We start from the raw sequence: 17,884 nt of genomic DNA on the forward strand, positions 1-17,884 counted from the left end.
GCACAAAAGCTATTTTGGAAATATTGGTTTTGTTACACAAGTTTAATAAAGTTTTATAACATCAAAGATTGCTCTTTAAGACAGTGTCTTTATTTCATAGAACTTCATCAGCACGATTTGTTCAGAAACTCACCCACCAGTGCTACAACAGATCTTACCAACGTCAGAACAGGATGCTGAAGCCCAGATCTTTTCTCTCTGTGCAGTTTTCCAGTCAGTCTGCCCCAAGCCTGTAGCACTGCATGGGACTGTTGTGGCCAACATGTAGGACACAGCACTTGGTCTTGTTAAAGCACTTACAATTGGCCTCAGCCCAGTGATCAGCCTGTCCAGATCCCGCTGTAGTCTTCCTACTCTCAGGCAGATCCACAATTCCTCCCAACTTGGTGTCACTCACAGACTCACTGGAGGTGCACCCCAACCCCTCGTTCAGGTCATCAACAAAGATATTACACAGGGCCAGCCCTGGTACCAACTCTGGGAAACACCACTCATGACCAGCTGCCAGCTGGATTTAACTCCGTTCACTGCCCTCTGGGTCCAGCTGTCCAGCCAGCTTCTTTTATTTTGCTGTAAGTGATCTCACCTCTATTGCTAAATGCTCAAATACTGAATTTAATGCCAATCACATGAAAAAGCGACACACAAGAAAAGAAAATCCCAACCTCCCCCACATCAATTCAATCAGGGATTACCTGTACAAAATTAAGGGACAAATGAGTTAGTGACAAGCCCACAGAAGTTCTCAATGATCCCTATTAAAAAGCAGAGGATGTCTTTAATCCTCTCCTGGCCAAACAAACCCTTACAATTGCAATCATCACAGAAGTTGCTAGTTTGTTTGTTTGTTTGTTTTTAATATCCTACATGTAAAGATGCTTGCTTTGCATTTTTTAAGAATTCAGCAGGAAATCACCTTACAATCACACTTTATCCCTGAAATTATTACCTGAAGTACAGAGAGCAAGAATACCATTTTGAGACTCCCAAAGTTGTTTGAAAGAAATAATCCTAAACTGGACTGCAACACAGAAGGAATAACCTAAAGTATACAGATCATACAGTGAACTGAAACAAAACGGCAAGATATCAAAAATACATCAAAAGTAGTAAACTGTTTAATCAACAGGAAGTACAAATGACTGGCAGTATACTTTGAGCAAACCTAGAGAGAAGACAGTTGAGTACCATGCTGATGCTCACATATGACATCCTTGTTGAACTATAGAAATACGAGGTTGGCAATCTTAAACAAAGCACAAAAGAGGAGACAGCCAGGCCAGAAGCCCACTAACCCTCCGCCATTCTTTTAAGTATGGCTCCCAGGCCACCCTTTGCCACTTTCAGTGGGGTCAGCTCTTCTTTATTCTCAATGTGAATACTTGCACCATTAGACACCAGCAGCTTTGCCTCATCCACTCTCTCTTCATCGCAGGCTAAATGACTGCAATAAAAACAAGAAACCCACAGCCACTTTTAAGTAGTCCAAGCTTATGAAGAGCAATAATTACGCCTTGTCAAAACAAGAGCAAAACAAGAATGTTGTGGGGAACAAGGGGAGAATCCTAGAAAAACAAAACCACACATGATCAACCACCTACAAAGACTTTAAAGCCTTGCTCTGCAGTCAGCAAAGGTAAGGAGCACAAAATCCATAGTGAAATTGGAAAACAGTAATCTCTATTTGAATCAAAAGCAATAAAATAAATCGTAAAGAATTACTGTAAACACAGCAAGTGCTTTTTTTTCAATTTAGCATCCTACCCTGAAAATAAATGTGTATGTTCTACAATAAACTGTGTTTTATGTATAGCAAAAATACCCTGCTCAATCTTATTCATGGAAAAATCTTGATTCCAATGCAACAAGACAGGTTTCTGCCACCAACTTCAAAGCAGCTAAGGTTTCACTCTTACAGATTCAAACTGCTCTCTGAGGCAATAACAAACATTGGACTGGTTATACTTAAATTGCATGTCATTTTCCATAGAGAAGTGAGGAAAATTTCCAAAATTAGTTCTTACTTGGCAGGCCAGAGCAGGCAGCCTACAAGACCAGTTCCTTATGACTTTGATGTTATTAGCATGCTTTCTACCCCCTAGTGGAAACGGAATGCATTCCAAGTTATTACAAAAGGTGTTCTATATTTTATAATAGATGTAGTAACTAAAGTATGGGTGTACAGACACTCTTATGCAAAACACTGATTATTATTTTCTAAAATCTTTTTAAATTACATGGGGATGTGACACAAATAAGTATTCTGAGGCTTCCTAAAGTTAAAAAGCAAATTTGAAGTGATGGAGCTTCATTTCATGGAAATTATGCTATACTCAAACCAAACATAAAGAAACCCCAAACCAACAAATAAACAAAATCACTTACAGGGGAGTGTTCCCTTCTGAGTCCTGTATGTTAACAGATGCATTGTGCCGCAGAAGAATCTGTATCATTTTTAGGTTGCCTTTCGCTGCTGCTCTATGCAATGGGGTAGATTCAAAATGATCTGTTGCATCTGGATCAGCTCCATTCTCTAACAGCATGACTGCAATCTGAAGGCATAGGAAGAGAAAAAGGGGAAAAAAACTGAAGAAAAGTTCATATAACCAAACACTTTTTCCGACGGCAACACCAACTCCAGCAGCACCGGCAGCCATACCTCCTGCTTATTTTTGGAGGCTGCGTAGTGCAGGGGCGTGCAGCCGTTCTGATTGACAGCATTGATGGGAGCCCCTTTGTCAATGAGGGCCTTCACGATCTCATCGCGGCCTGCTGATGCAGCAATGTGCAAGGGAGTCCAACCAGCCTGGAGAGGCAAGCACAGAAGTTATAACAGCAAAGATGTCACACAAGAAAACATAACCCCAGTGCAGAGCAGACTGCTCACCCGTCACACCGCACCTAGCTGTAGCACTTGGTATTACTGCCGGCAGGCAGACAAGTCGTAGGCCCGCTCACAGCTCCGCACTCAGCCCCGACAGAAGCCGCAGCCGCGCAGCAGAAACCACTTAGCTCAGCTGCGCGCGGCACCGCAGGGCACCTCCAGCACCAACAGCAGCGCTTACAGAAGATTTTTTTAAGAATAACAGAAATGGCTGAAAATCGTATCCAAATTTTTGCCCCGGGCCGCCTCACTCACGTCGTCCTTCTCGCCGACGGGCACGCCGAGCCCCAGCAGGAGATCCGCCACGGCCGTGCGTCCCGCCGAACAGGCCCAGTGCAGCGCGGTGCGGCGATCCTGTGGAGAGGAAGCGGCGGTCAGCGGGCCCCGGGCCGCGCGGTTGCCCTGAGGGGACCCGCCCCCGCCGCGGCGCGCTCGACCGGCTGACCTGGTCGGTGGCGGTGGCCAGGGCCCTGTCACGCAGCAGCTGGGCGCGCAGCTCCTCCAGGCGCCCGGCGTAGGCCAGGTTACAGACCTCGACGTTGGACACCGCGCCCTCCATGCCGGCCGGCAGCCCGCCCCACCGACAGGGCGGCGCCCCGCCCCGCGGGCCGGCCAATCAGCGGGGCGCCGTGCCGAATCCGCCGATCGCGTCCGTAGGCCGCCTCCGCGCCGCGGGGATTGCCGGGATTTGTAGTCCGCTTGGCGGGGCGCGGCGCGCCGCCATTCTGCGGCGGAACTACAGCTCCCGGAGCGCCCCGCGCGGCCTCCGCGTCGGACCTCCGCGTCTGGCCGAGGAGGAGGATGGTGACGGCGGGAGGATGGAGTCAGGTGAGGGGCGGCGGGACGGGGCCGCGGGGCGAGGGGAAGCGGCGGGATCGGGGCGAGCCGCGCGCAGCGGGATCGCTGAGGTAAACCGAGCCGGTCTCGGCGCGAGGCCCGCTCCTCGGGGCTCGGGGCGGGACGTCGGGGCCTTCCGGCCGGGGCGGGAGCCGGGCACGGCGCCGTCGGCTCCGGGAAGCGCGGTCCGCGAGGGCTTGCCGGGAGGATCCGGGAACTGCCGTCCAGCCGTGCGGGCGGGGCGGCTGTGTGGCAGCTGCGGGCGCTGTGCCGCTCTCATGCGGCGCCGTCGTTCTTCCTGCGTGAGGAGCGGCGTAGGATCGCGTCTGCTTCGGCTTCACGCTTGCGGTCGGCGCTGTTTCTTCAGGTTGACGTCTGAAAGACAACGACCGAGGGGCATTTTTACTCTTCCAACGAGCCCCGCTTTAGTCATGAAAGAAAAAGAAAAAAAAAAAACCAAAACCCTGCAGCGATCGGACTTCCTTCTCTAATCGGTATTAATTACCGTTAGCCCGTGACGCAGGCAGACCCTCCTCCCCTCCCTCCCTCCGCAGCCGGGCCGTGCGGCGGCAGCCATGTCGTGCTGTCGGAGCGGGGCGGGGGCTGAGCTGCTCTGTTGTACTCAGTTCTGTCCAGGTATGAAAACCAGATCACTATTCTGTCGGAATACTTAGAAGAATTTCCCGACACCGATGAGCCGGTGTGGATTCTGGGAAGGCGGCACCAGCTGAATGAAGGTATCTCTAACGTGAAGACTCTTCTGTGACATGCTGGTTGTGGTGCAGCAGCAGCTCCTCCCTCGAAACAAAACCCCCAGCTGTAGGTAGTGGTACTCGGACCTGAACGAAACCCCGTGTCGCTGTCTGTCTCTGCTCGTGCAGAGACTGCATGACTGGCGGAGGTGTGAGTTTGGTCCCTGCCCATCACCAGACGCTTCAGAAATTAAAACAAATCTGCAGGGAATGGTTGGTATTGCTGATGTTATTTACCCTCGAGGGGAGCTGTCTGTCAGCTGTAAAGTGAGATTTCAAAATCATCAGCACAATAAAAAATATTGTGTGCTGTAATTTGGTGAAAAGCAACATTAGCTTTAGCGATTGTATATGATTCAGAACAGAGTTTTGCTCCTTGGGGAGGGGACAAGGGCATAACCCTGTGTTACATGTCAGTGGTAGCAGCTGTTATTGCAGCAATGGTATTGGGACAGCCAAGGGTCCTGTGCTCAGCCTTGGTGGGCTGAGAGATCCTTTGAAAGGCCAGTGGGTCTGAGCACAGCTCAGAGAGAAAGCAGCAGGTAAGAGCTTAAGAAATCTTTGTGAGCCTTTGGGAGAATTCTGTAAGTGTATATTTAAAAAAAAAAAAAAAAAGAAGAAAAAAAGAAGAGACAAGAAAGAATTAATTAAGTCAGGTGGGACTTTCAAGAAATAACAGTGTATTGGGTTTAGAAGTGATGCATAATTCTATGCTGTTTGGCACGTAGAAATTCTTCACCTTAACTTGCTTTACCAGTTCTTTCCTAAGGACGTAGTTCTCTATAGCATTTCATTCAAGCTAGACAGAATCATTCTAAACACCTTTTACAACTTCATTGCCTGGTAATTATTTCATTCTTAACAATCCAACTTTAATTAAAAGTCTACAAAAGTTCTCAGGTTTAAAAGGCTAAAAAAGCATCTAAGTATTGAAGAAGTAGAAGTTAACAGGAGTAATCTGTGAACACTTTATATAGGCTATGTAGGAACGACTGGAATTTTCCAGTTCTAAAAGTTTATTTCTTTCCTTTTAAAAACATTCCAGACAAATCTAAGTTACTGTTGGATGTCAGTGCTCGTCTATGGTTTACGTATAGAAGGAAGTTTTCTCCTATTGGTGAGTATACTGCAGACCTGTTGCCTCATTAAAATTAAATAGCAGGAGTAGGGATGGCCTCATGGACAAATGATTTTTACATTATTACGTTTTAAGCACTGTTGTAATTGTTTATTCAAACAGCATATTGAAGTTACTAAAATCTACACCTGCACGTAATCAGGTGCTCGTGTTTGTACAGCACGCAGTGCATATCTGTGAGTGTTGTTGAAGAATGCAGAGTAAGTCAGCTCCACAAGGAGTACATAAACCTTATTTGTGCTGCATAGAGATTAGAGCAGCAGTGTGGAAATGAAAGCATTGCATCCACAGGACAGTTACTGCACATTTCAGCAGACCTAACTGGGCTCTTACACTCTGACAGTTTCTCTGTGGTTCTGCCTCCAGTTCAAAGCCCGTATTAATTGTGATGAACCTTCCTAATAGGAGGCACCGGTCCTTCGTCTGACGCTGGCTGGGGATGTATGCTGAGATGTGGGCAGATGATGCTGGCACAGGCACTGATCTGCAGGCATTTAGGAAGAGGTGTGTACTGCTTCTGAGTGAACATCTGTATTGTCTGGAGACCACGTTCCTTCAGTGCATGTGTGTGTAGTATTCCATAAAAGCACAAAACCCAGATTTATTAATGAGACCTTATTTGATGCTTTGATAAAAGTTACTGACGAATTAGTCTTGTCTGACTGGGTGAAATCATAGCAGCTTTAAGCAGGGAAATAGAGAGAACAGACAGGGAATCCTGCTGCTCTCCTTAACTAAGGAAACTGCCCCTATTAGAGGCAGAAGCAGACATGGCAGAGCTGTTGTGGATTTGCTGTGTGAGAGGACTTTCCAGTATGGACCTTGTATTGTTATTTGATGTATGTCTACAAATCTCACAAGATTTAAATAGAGCACGTGGTTTTAAATTACCTTGGAAGCTCACAGGTACTGTGAGCAGTAGTACAGCAGTAGCTCTCAGTGCTCAGCAGCCATCAGTCAGAATAAGTCTGCAGTTGATGACATCTTTGCCATTTAGCCTATGATGATAAAGGACAGCTTAAAGGAAATAGCAAAGTGTGAGTTCTGGACACTCTCAACAAAATGTAAATTTTAGAGATGAATTGTATGCAGGTCGCTCTGAAAGTAATGCCTCCTGTTTGTTTCCACGTGGTGTGCTCACACCCACTGTTTGGTCTCCAGAGACAAGTCTCAATGAATGACTGGATGCCATTTTTTTCTGCATGGAAGAATTCAGTCCCACCCCTTTGCTTCATCCTCACTTCCATGTCAGATGCCATGCTGTCACACGGCAGCAAAATGGAATGGGATATTGGTGGGAATCATGGAATCATTAAGGTTGGAGAAAACCTCTCAGATCGCCAAGTCTGACATCATAAAATGGGAGGCGTTGCTTTCAGAGCAGCCCTCGTGGATTACTCTTGTACCACCTGGCTTTGTGGCTTACTACTCTCCAGAAATTTGATCAGGATAATGGAAAATTTTGTTTTTTTAATCTTTGTGTTTCCTCTCAGACTGGCAATGGGAAAAACACAAAGAACAACCAGAAGAATATCACAGAATCCTCCGATGCTTTCTAGACAGGAAGGATTGCTGTTATTCCATCCACCAGATGGGTGAGAACAGACTTTCTGTTTCTTTTTCTACTGAAATTCCTACTGTACTGAAACTTAATAATTTGAAATCTGTTAATTCATAACTCTAAGTGGTGGTTATGAAGGCAGTGTGTATTTAGATATAAAATGCATGTAGATGGCTATGGGGTATAATAGCACAGAAATGCAATTCACTGAGACTAAATAAATGCACATGCTAGAATCTGTCCCCTGATAAACTATGTAAGCCTTGGGTACCAGGGTCAGTAATATTAGAATAGACAGTTATGGAGCTTATTGATGTAATCTGTAATAATTCGTAATAATTATTTGTAAATCTTACTGTTGTTCAGAAACTTTATTAAAGGAACTGCCAGTACTTGGAGGCAGCTTATAAGCAGGAGGGTGACAGCTGATAGTCGGAACAGGGAATGGCTTTAAACTGGAATTCTTCATTCTGAGAGGGCGGTGAGGCCCTGCCACTGCTGCTCAGAGCTGTGGGTGCCCCATCCCTGGAGGTGCCCAAGGCCACACAGGCCCTGAGCGGCCTGGGGGGGAGGGCAGCCAGCCCACAGCACAGCTTGGAGTGTGATGGGCTTTAAGGTTCCTTCCAACCCAAGCATTCTGTGGCTTTATGGTCCCGTGAACTGACAACAGGAAGGGTTTGAAAAAAGCGTAGGTTGAGAAAATAATTGTTATTGCTAAATACGGTTTGCAGTTACTCAAAACTTCTTTAACCATGGCATTGAAAACTTTTTGTTATTGGATTCTTTGTGATCTCTCTTTTCTTCTGTGTTTGCGGTTTGTTTTTTTTCCCCTTCACAAAAACAGCACAGATGGGTGTTGGAGAGGGGAAATCGATTGGAGAGTGGTTTGGACCAAATACAGTTGCTCAAGTATTAAAGTAAGTCAGATCCTACCAGCTCATTCAGAATGTATTCCCTCAGGGCACCTGGCTCAGAGATCAAGATAAGGCCCAGGCAGGGTTTTAAAGGCTGCATCTGCCTGTCTCAGAATCAGGGATACATTTACTGTGTGTTTACAAGTGCAACGTGGGATACGGTGGGCAGAAACTGAATTGGGAATGGGTGAGCTCTAGATTTTAGTGCAGTGAGAGCCTGGAAAAGAGAACCTTGAAGTTGTTCCCAGCTGCTCTGCTGCCTGTGTGCCCTAATCGGTAGCCACCACAGATGTCTGCTTCTTTCTGCATAGAGGCACAGCTTTAGCTGGTCAGGAGCTCTACCAGGTAGGTTAGGCTGGCAGTGTGAAACCTCAGAGGGAAGCCAGCTGGGCCAAGGGGGAACTGAACTGCAGTTGCTCATTTTCTGGGGAGCAGTTGTGCCAACCACAAAAGATGGGCAGCTCCTCAGAGTCTTGAAGTCTTAGAAGAGCTGGCTTTGCCCAGTTCTTGGAGGGATAAGAGGGATATGTAACCTGACATTGAGGCTGCAGGTCTTCAGTGCTCAGCAGCAGTTCTTTGCAGCCTTGGGACAGGAACGTGTTCTAGAGAAAGGGAGGAGTTGAAGCACACTCTGAACCCCAGCACTTCTCACTGATAAGTTCTTCATGGGTCAGTGCTCACATCTGGGTTTTTCTGGCTTATTTCAAACAGCTGACTGCCTGTGCAGTTTCAGGCTGTAGCTCCCTTCCCCAGAGGTCTGGATTTCACACAAATGAACAGAAACCTCTGTATCCCCCCTAACTTTTGGATGCCCGGATTCCTTTAGCTTTTAATGTCCAATTCTACTTTGCACACACACGCACAAATAGTTCCACTGAATTCAGTAGAACTTATTAGGCAAAAATTAATGTGCAAAGCTGGCAAAGGAAATTCTTCCTTTTCTGGACGATGACAGACCCGATGGGCAAGATTCCATGGCGTAGGCTGTTAAATGCAATACAAAGTAGCAAACTTAATTACGTGGTTGAGCTGTTACTGCAACTGGCAATGAGACAAAACAGTTTTCACATTGTACAGTGCATATGCTTTTCCTGGTACCACTCAGTATCTATTTTTTCCAAATATATTAAATGCTTAATATTCAAAGATTACTCCTTATTGCACCAAGACTTTCAAAAATCCAACAAGTTTGCTTTTCCAAAGGAGAAAACTTCTAATTGCTCAAGAATCACCTGTTTTTTCCGAGTGTAAGCACCCTCTTGGGCTAACCAGGTCATGTTAATTTGTTCTCTAGGAAGCTCGCTTTATTTGATGAATGGAATTCATTAGCTGTTTATGTATCTATGGACAACACAGTGGTCATTGAAGACATCAGTAAGTGAAACATCAGTACTCCTGTAGCTGTTTCTGATAAGACTTCATTTCCCCAAATGTATCAAAACATGAAGAAAAACTTCAGGGCCACCTGTATTCCTTCCTGGTGTAAGAAAAGGGATAAAAAAATCACAAACTCAAGTTTGCATGTCCAAAACTAAAGCCACTGTGCAGCTGGGAGAAGACAAAGATGGTCTGTGCTATCTAAACTCTTAGCCCAGAGATGGAATGAGGTTGCAGCTTATGTAAATTGGTTTTAATGCAGGGTTTGTGAAAGAGTTGTGCTTTTTGTAGGTAAAAAAGGAAAGCAGCAGCAGATCCTAGCACTGAGAGATGCACGGCCGTGCTTAATTTACAGTCCTAAGAAAGGTGGATTCACAAGTGAAGCTTAAGCACAGTCCACTTCTACTTCAGTCCCTGTTTCCTTTATGCTCACATCGCTGGGTGCAAAGAGTTCCTCCAGGAGTTCCTGATGTCATCATCTCTGCCGTTTCAGTTCTGTGATGTTTTACAGACAGGTCTTGAGCATGTTAGTAATACCAACATATAATAGTAACTGTCATAAATGTCAGGCTAAAATTTTCATCTCCCAGTCATCAGTGCAGTGTCTCACTCCGATGTGCCAGCACAGACTGGCTGCTAGAATTACTTCCGCTAAACAGCTACAATTAATTTCCATGCCCTGCTCATTTTATCTTGGGAGCTCTGTGAAGATCTCTGGCACAGCAGCCTAATTTATCTCAGAGAGGAAGATGTACTCTGTGTTCCTTTGTGCACCGACTGATTTCTGGTTTTGTTCCCACAGAGAAGATGTGCTGGTCCCCTCCCCAGAGCAGCAGCACAGCCCACAGCAGTGCACATTTGCACAGAAGTGCTCTTGGCCGGAACAGGAACACAGCAGGACTCTGTACAGGCTGGAAGCCCCTCTTGCTTATTATACCTCTACGACTAGGGATAAATCACATAAATCCAGTATATATTGATGCATTTAAAGTAAGTTTTTTTTCCCCAATGAACGGGTTGTTATCGTCAAATAAGTTCAAGTATCCGTCAGATCAGTAAACAAATCAACTATAATTTCCTTTTCTTCCCTTTGAATTCCTAGGAATGCTTTAAGATGCCACAGTCTTTGGGAGCATTAGGAGGGAAACCAAATAATGCCTATTATTTCATAGGATTTTTAGGTAAGGAGAAAGGGAAACTTACTCAAAATATGCAGATGATCAAAAGAGAAATTTCTGGGGGGAGAGTGCATGCGGTTTAATTCTGAATCTCTAAAGTAAAGAAACGTCAGAGTACAGTCAAAGAGATGAAGAAACGTACCTAAAGGATTTCAGCAACAGCATGACGTGTTCCTTTACAGAAGCAGAAAGGTAACAGCAAAGCTGGGTGCAAAAGGAAGTAATGACAGGCAAAAAGAGCACAGCGGTGCCGATAGCATTCGACAAGTATATCGGGCAGCTGTCACTTCTCTCATTTTCTTGTATTTCAGATGTGTTCTGATAGTGGTGTCTTTTCCACCTTTTTGCAGATCTTCTTGTATCATTTTTAATTGTTGTAAATACAGTCATCCAGATTTTGGCCCATAGTTTTATGGACCTTTTGTTCTTTTGTAAAACCTGAGCTGTTTTAGGCATTTTTGTTCCAATTTCTGAATGAATGCCTAATGGGATTACAGATTTAATTTCTGGCCATCCTGTATCTTTTGATCTTGGAATGTTAGGGATTACAGCAGTTGAGATTTAAAAAAAAGAGAGAACTGGATCTCACATGGGAAAAGGAAAGTATGTGAGAAAGGTAGAACGTACCAACCAGAAAATCTGCAGTAATAGGGTCACAATAGAAAGTTACAGTAAATATCCTGTGGAAACATTGTGCCTAAGCTTTTTGATTCTCCTCAGGAATCCCTAAACAGAAGACCTGGATAAATTGTCACCGTAGTCAGTGTTAACTTAGTGCTCATTAAAGTCACTTGTTTGTTTTCAACATATGGGTGTCATCCATACAGGCAATGAGCTGATCTATTTGGACCCTCACACCACCCAAAGCTTTGTAGATTCAGAAGAGAACGGCACAGTTGATGACCAGAGCTTCCACTGCCAGCAAGCCCCCCACAGAATGAAGATCATGAATTTGGACCCTTCAGTAGCTTTAGTAGGTGTTAGAAAGTAACAAACGCATGCATTTTATTTCAAACTAAGGGCAAGAAGTGTTTCTTGAATAGGATCGAGATCACGAAGCTGTCTTTTATCAACACATAGCATCAAGATCACATAGCTGCTTCTCCAACACATAGCTGTCTCTACCTTAACTACATAGGATGCATTAATCTCAGGTCACACAGGCACTGTCTGTCTGCATGGCAGGGAGCTACCTTCAGTTTCTTTGTTGAGTGCATTTACTGTGTGCAAGCAGCATGTGTGTAGTGGTTAAAGGAATGGAATCAGGCTTACTTGTTTTACTCTATTGCTGTCTTATAAGCTTGGTCACTCTGGCCAAGTTATTTATTACATCGTAATATAAATATCTGTGAATGGAATTATTTGTACAGTCACCCAATGTATGTTACAGCGTTCTGTAGGCACCTGTTGTATCTGAAGAAATGCAATGTGACCCTGTGCCATTATCCTCTGGTGGGGATTTGGCAGTTGTCACCTATGAGATGTGTGTCCATAGCTTTAAACAAGACACCAGCGTCTTTCAGTCACTGACATATTGCTGTTATTACTGCTACTTCTAGGAAGTATTTTCATTTTTGTAAAATACTTATCTATGTAACTCTGCAACATCTGGAATAATGCAGTGAGCCAGACAAAAGCAGAATGAAGAACAAATATTTCCAGCACAGGTGCCATACAGAAAGTGGTCCTCAGGTTGTTCTTTATGTGAGGCTGATGCCTGGGCTGTTGGAGCTGGCTGTGGCTCCATGACAGCACACAGCAGCTGCTGCATGTTTTTGATGGACTGGTTTGCTGGGGTTTGCAGGGCCTTGTGCCACTCTTGGGGGTCTTGCCCTGAACTGCCCACATATGTGGGGTCTTTCGTTGAGTGGCCATAGGGGGAATCAGCATAGCAGCATATTGCTGCTCACACTGCTTTACCTGCTGCACTGCAGATTTGTAATTTGCAAATAACACTCTGTTGTATTTTTGTTGTTTGCTTTTTCCCCCCTCAGGGCTTCTTTTGCAAAGAAGAATGTGATTTTGATAACTGGTGCAGTCTCGTACAAAAGGTAACAGTGGCAAGTGACCATCTTTGTTCACTCTGTAGGAATTCATGGTTTTGGTTGGTTGTTGGTTGTTTTTTTTTCCTAAACCAGAAACTCCCATTACATTTATCTCTGTATTCACATGAAAAGAGCCATGGAGAAGAATGCATGAACACATCGGGGCTGTGCTGTTAAGCAGAAGTTGTTCAGTGCTTTGGCAGCCAGGATCCCTGCCACTTGAAAAATGGGTGGAAACAGCTACCCTTAAAGGGGTATATACACCTCTAAAGGCATTTCTGTGAAACAAACAAAAAAAAGCAAACAGCTGAGGAAAGCAGTTTGTATATAACTAGTATGTATCAGGAAGTGACATCTCTTTGAAGAACTGTAGCACTTGGCTTCAGTAACAGCCTGCTTCTCCTGATCAAAACTCATCTTCCAAATCTGTTGGTTTTTTTGGAGCTGATCTGTCTTTTATCGCAGAGTTCCACACAGGTACTTTTCTTCTAAGAGGCAGAAAACATTGAGCATTCTTGGTGTCTGCTGCTACAAGTAAACAAAATCACAGGTGTATAGAAGTCAAAACTGGTTATAAGACAGTGATATCTTGTAGTACAGTTCAAGAGATCTGTCTGCCAGGTGTGTTTTTAACAAGGAAAATGTTAGAAATCTATGGTACTCAAAATATAACAGGACCTCACAGTATGTCTGCATAAAGCCTTTGTTTCCTGATAGATACATGTAGTGAAAGGATGTTTTTATTGAACAGACACTTAACTGTGCTTCAGGGTTCTCTCAAGGCAGCATTTAAAGTGAAAGTATTCTGTCTTCAGGAGATTCTAAAGCAGCAGAGCCTTCGAATGTTTGAGCTCGTCCAGAAGCACCCGCCCCACTGGCCTCCATTCATACCTCCAACGAAGCCAGAAGTGACAACTACAGGAGCAGGTATGGTGCAGGCTGAGAGCCCTCCTGTGCAGCTCAGTGTCCCTCCTTAGCAAAGAGAAGAACAGTTGCAGGTGGAATAGCTGTGCTTTCCTAGTCAAGCAGTACCTATCTGCCACCTGTCCAAACAGTCCATACAATTGCCAGCAGATGTAGATTTACTTATTTTTATCACTCTTACAAGATACTTTTCTGCAATGCGTTTTCCAAAGTTTTTTCTTTTAGGTAAATAGCCAGGCACTACTGAGCATTACTTCTGTTTTGCAGAACTCATTGAATCTACTGACAAGCTGTTTGAATTGGAAGAAGAATTTGAAATCCTGAGTGTATGAAGGAAACAGCGGTGACTCTTCTGAGTACTGAACGCATTGCTAATATCATTGCATTGACTTACAGCCATGTTAGCCCCAAAGTGCCTGAAATTATGGAAAAAACAGAGCACAGAATCCGAGTTGCATCCAAAACTCCAACGACAGTTTAACAAGAGCTTCCCCAGATGGAAAGGCAATAAAAGCTCTTGTAGTAAGATGCTTAATGGGAATCTCTTTTCAATATCTTACCTGAAGACAAACAGGCCTTTGAGATTAAGGCAAAAATAAGCAAGTCACTGGGCTCTTTGTTTGGAGAAAGGGATAACCCAAATGGATATTTCTTGCTCTCGTAATAATGCAATAGTTTAGTTCTTAAAGCAAAACAGTCTTCAATTAAGGAGGATGTTTACTTCTGTTCCCTCCTGTGGGCTGCATCATAGGAAAAAATACGTTGTCTTGTTTAAAAGATCGACTGGATCATGAGAAAATTGTTTCCTTGTTAAATATTTTAACATGTATCTGAGCAACCACACTTTATTACAAAAATGTTTCTGTAAAAGGAACTGTGTCTAATGTATACATTTTGCAATAGCCTTCCTGCTTCTGGGAGACCTCGAGAGGAACGGGAGACTCAAGACAGTTGATACAGATCACAACCACTGTTATAGTTATGGCATATTTCACCTTGACCTTAACATCAAAATCATTAAAACTTAGGTTATTTCTTTCAGAGCTAAAGAGTCAAAGGTGGTTTAACTGTACCTTATTTATTTTAAAGTAGATTTACACAGACTTCTGTTATAGCACTTTATCTGTGCATCTAATAAATTTCTTAAGCTTTTCATAGGTTGTATGCTGCTATATTTTGTTAATTTGTTTGTGTGAAATAAATGCAAAGCAGGTTATGTTAAGACTTAATATATACACATAGACAGATTACATCACTGTTACTTGAGTTATTGCCTTTTGAGAACTGTTGTGGTCTAAGTGCCTTAATGTTACAGGTTGATCAGAGCAGCCTGGGCGGTTGTGTTTCTAAAAGGCAGAGTATGTCTCTAGCAGCCCTAAGAACACTTAATTTAAGGCAAAGACCTTTTACTCCATGCTAAAGGTCTACCAGGGAGTCCCCAGGGTGGTCATTTTGTCATGACAGTGCGATAAACGTGAACTGCAGAGCTTCATCTTCACCAATAAAAACACATGGAGAAATACTGAATGCTGTCTCCTCTCACTTGCACCTCCTGAACAAGGCCAGTGTGATATTAAAGGAAAGAGCTTAGAAGAGCCTGTTTCATCCTGTTTAATGTTTATTAAACACAGTTTGGAAACTATACGCTTAGAAAAAACAGCACTTCTCCTCCTCTACCCAGGGATTAGCTGCATGCCTTCTGAGCAGCCGAAGGAGCTCTGCAGGGCCAAGCTCTCCTCCTGAGCTGCAAGCTGTTTGCTGCATGAGCGTGGTTTCTGGGTGAGCAGCAGGAAAAGGCCATTTGTGGAACTCAAGAGAAGTTCGGGTATCGATAGCAACAGAGCCAGCTTCTTGCAGTAGAAGCATACTACTTCTCTAGAGATACTGGCACGTTAAATGCATGAAGTTCTAATCCTGAAAAAAATACTTCTTTGTGTGTTTCTGTTCAAAAATCGAGTCTGCAAACACACCTGACTGACACTTACAGCACCATGGGAGCCCAATTGCTGACAACTTGCCAGAGTTAACTGCGCACTTTCTCAGCACATGGTGAGCACTGCGGTGTGCACACAGCAGCTTTTTCACCTTGTGTTTGCCTACACTGGGAGCACAATGTGCTCAGTCTGTGCAAGGACAGCTGAAAGTAAATTCGATACTCTGCACTGAAGGATCATCAGGCAGGAACACTACAACATCTTAAAAGCTGACTGCAAAATACATCCAAAGCAGCTGCGCATCTTTCACAAGCAGGGAAGAGTTAAATGAAGGACTAAAAATTCTCGTCACAAACTCTCTGCTCATCTCTACTGTGGTTCAAACTCTGAACACACAGAGCTCTCTGACTCCAATCTGGGAAAATAACATCGTATTATGCGTATAAATAAGCGTTGCAGATTCACAGAATGCTTTGGGTCGGATGGGACCTTACGGATCACCCAGTTCCACCCTCAATCACTGAAGGTAAAAACAGCAGCTGCTCAAGTATTTTGCTGGATAGAGCTAGACCTCTAGCAACTAGTAGAGAAAAAATACTTTAAATTCACGTCTCAGTCTTGTATTAATAGTAATAATCTTCAATTAGTCTTCAAAATCTTTAAGCCGAGGCGATAGTGTATTTGCAAGGCACTTCCTTCAGTGTCCTGGAATGTCACTACAAGGGTTTTGTGCACGTCACTAGAAAGAGAAATCAATAATCACACCGCTAGCCCGACCTAATGAAGTCATGTAACTGTTAGCATCCTTTTTCACGGCTTTCCCTCAAAGTACATAAGGATAATTACAATTAGTAGCACTTCTCTTTAATTATGCCCTCTAGGAATGTGGGATTATGATAGAAATACAATTTTTAAAACGAGCAGAAAACAGCAAGCAGCCCAGAGGAAGAATGCAACCGATCGTGACTGTAGAAATAATAACTGTACATCTCGTAACTAATTGCTTTCTTCTGTATTTGCAGAAGCATTGCATGATAGCTAGCAGGCCTCTACTTTTTATACACACACAGCTTGTATAATTACCCAAAACTGTGCCAACGCAACCTCTGAAGGAAGATGAAGGTTTGCAGTAACAAAGTGTTTCCGGTGGCTGCGCGTCATTTGACTACACGGAGATAAAGACAGGCCTTGAAGGAAGCTTTTCATCTGGAATATGGTTAGAGCTATGAAAAATGCTGGAGGTGGTTTGGACTCAAAATCAACTGTGGATATGAGTTTGGATTAGAATTGATTACCTACCAGTGGAGCCAAAGAACATCCCACCTGTTGTATAAGCAAAGCAAAACGTTCATCCTCAATGTCCCTAATCACGTCAGTTATCGACCACTTCTGCTTAGAGTTTGAAAGTCACCTCCAATGCATTACAACATTTGGGCAGTTCTGCATTTCGTAGGAGAACGTGTGTCCGTTCCCTTGCACTGGGCCAGGCACTGTTTGCAGAGATGCCAACAAAGCACAGCTTTGCAGATGTGTCTCGTGGTGGTTGGTGCGCGCCTTGCTCAGGGCAGTGGTATATGTGAGATGCCAGTTATGCTTCGGTCTGAATAAAGAACTCCCAGAGACTTTCTGAGGTAGCCATAAATGAAGAAGAAGCCCCAAACAACAGCAGAGAAATAGCATAGCACCATGATCCATAGAATGGCTTTCTGAGCACCGATCTTTCCCTTGTGTGTGGAGTCCTGGATTTGACATTCGATTTTTGTGGAGTTCTGGCATCTTGATTCCTTTATTAACCACACACAACACAGGTTTATGAATTTATCTCCTTCACATCAGTGATGCCTACTCTCAGGTAACAAAGACTGTTCCTGCTGTTTGCATTTCTGTTACAAGTTCTTCATGCACACTTGGCAGCGGCTGACCCTCGTCCGAAGCTGTCCTGCTTTCAGAGTTTCGGAGGGAGGAGCACCAACAAACTGCTGCGACTGCTCAACAGTGGTCAGCCAGAAGCTGTATTTGTTTGCAAAGTAGTGGCACGTTCCTCTGGCACCATTGCATTCAATGAAGGGCGTAGCACGGAAATCCTCCAGGCAAGAACCAGGTGAGACGAGGGACTGACCTCCACCCTCGGCACCAGCTGCTGTGTGCTGAAATAAAGATGTCCATTTAAGTGGGTGCAAAGGAACAGAAGAGGAGGCGATAGGGCAGTCTTCAAGTTCTGTAGTTGAGAAAAGTATACTGGGCAACCAAATGTATAACTTGGTTATCTGTATCTGAGTCTTGAGTCAGGGCTAGAGGCAAGAAGCAAAGGCATTTGCTTATGCTGAATATGCAGTCCTC

At 44.2% G+C, this 17,884-nt stretch overlaps 3 protein-coding genes across 4 annotated transcripts in view; 1 reads left to right on the forward strand and 2 right to left on the reverse strand.

Moving 5' to 3' along the window:
• Positions 1–836: 836 nt before the first annotated feature.
• Positions 837–3,482, reverse strand: PSMD10 (proteasome 26S subunit, non-ATPase 10). The gene is made up of 5 exons (XM_052672952.1): positions 3,330–3,482; positions 3,140–3,238; positions 2,660–2,806; positions 2,386–2,552; positions 837–1,444 (listed from the first exon to the last, which is right to left on the reverse strand). Exons 1-5 carry the CDS (start codon positions 3,441–3,443, stop codon positions 1,291–1,293), a joined length of 681 nt encoding a protein of 226 aa, XP_052528912.1. The 5' UTR covers positions 3,444–3,482; the 3' UTR covers positions 837–1,290.
• A 95-nt stretch (positions 3,483–3,577) lies between these two features.
• ATG4A (autophagy related 4A cysteine peptidase) lies at positions 3,578–15,137 on the forward strand. Of its 2 annotated transcripts, none has more exons than XM_052672947.1 (13): positions 3,578–3,712; positions 4,348–4,458; positions 5,519–5,590; positions 6,017–6,115; positions 7,105–7,206; positions 8,017–8,089; positions 9,381–9,460; positions 10,266–10,453; positions 10,566–10,644; positions 11,469–11,614; positions 12,636–12,692; positions 13,502–13,613; positions 13,878–15,137. In XM_052672947.1, exons 1-13 carry the CDS (start codon positions 3,703–3,705, stop codon positions 13,940–13,942), a joined length of 1,194 nt encoding a protein of 397 aa, XP_052528907.1. In that variant the 5' UTR covers positions 3,578–3,702; the 3' UTR covers positions 13,943–15,137. The 2 variants fall into 2 exon arrangements, with proteins under 2 accessions (XP_052528907.1, XP_052528908.1); XM_052672948.1 differs by lacking the exon at positions 3,578–3,712 and adding an exon at positions 4,102–4,215.
• Positions 14,670–17,884, reverse strand: part of COL4A6 (collagen type IV alpha 6 chain) — a 120,035-nt gene continuing 116,820 nt past the window's right edge. Inside the window, exon 45 of the mRNA XM_052672928.1 lies at positions 14,670–17,691. Within this exon, the coding sequence (XP_052528888.1) occupies positions 17,431–17,691 (261 nt within the window). The 3' untranslated portion in view covers positions 14,670–17,430. The remainder of the gene's footprint in view (positions 17,692–17,884) is intronic.

Source organism: Tympanuchus pallidicinctus, unplaced genomic scaffold (assembly GCF_026119805.1).
Source record: "Tympanuchus pallidicinctus isolate F22 unplaced genomic scaffold, pur_lepc_1.0 scaffold13, whole genome shotgun sequence".
In the NCBI taxonomy this organism is placed as follows: Eukaryota; Metazoa; Chordata; class Aves; order Galliformes; family Phasianidae; genus Tympanuchus; species Tympanuchus pallidicinctus.

Excerpts from the sequence above, each read along its gene's own strand:
- PSMD10 (XM_052672952.1), bottom strand. The coding sequence starts at position 3,443 with ATGGAGGGCGCGGTGTCCAACGTCGAGGTCTGTAACCTGGCCTACGCC. Across the intron at positions 2,807-3,139 it reads CCGTCGGCGAGAAGGACGAC|GCTGGTTGGACTCCCTTGCA; the intron begins GTGAGTGAGGCG and ends TTGCCTCTCCAG. Across the intron at positions 2,553-2,659 it reads CCTCCAAAAATAAGCAGGAG|ATTGCAGTCATGCTGTTAGA; the intron begins GTATGGCTGCCG and ends CTATGCCTTCAG.
- ATG4A (XM_052672947.1), top strand. Across the intron at positions 9,461-10,265 it reads AGTGGTCATTGAAGACATCA|AGAAGATGTGCTGGTCCCCT; the intron begins GTAAGTGAAACA and ends TTGTTCCCACAG. Across the intron at positions 10,645-11,468 it reads TTATTTCATAGGATTTTTAG|GCAATGAGCTGATCTATTTG; the intron begins GTAAGGAGAAAG and ends TCATCCATACAG.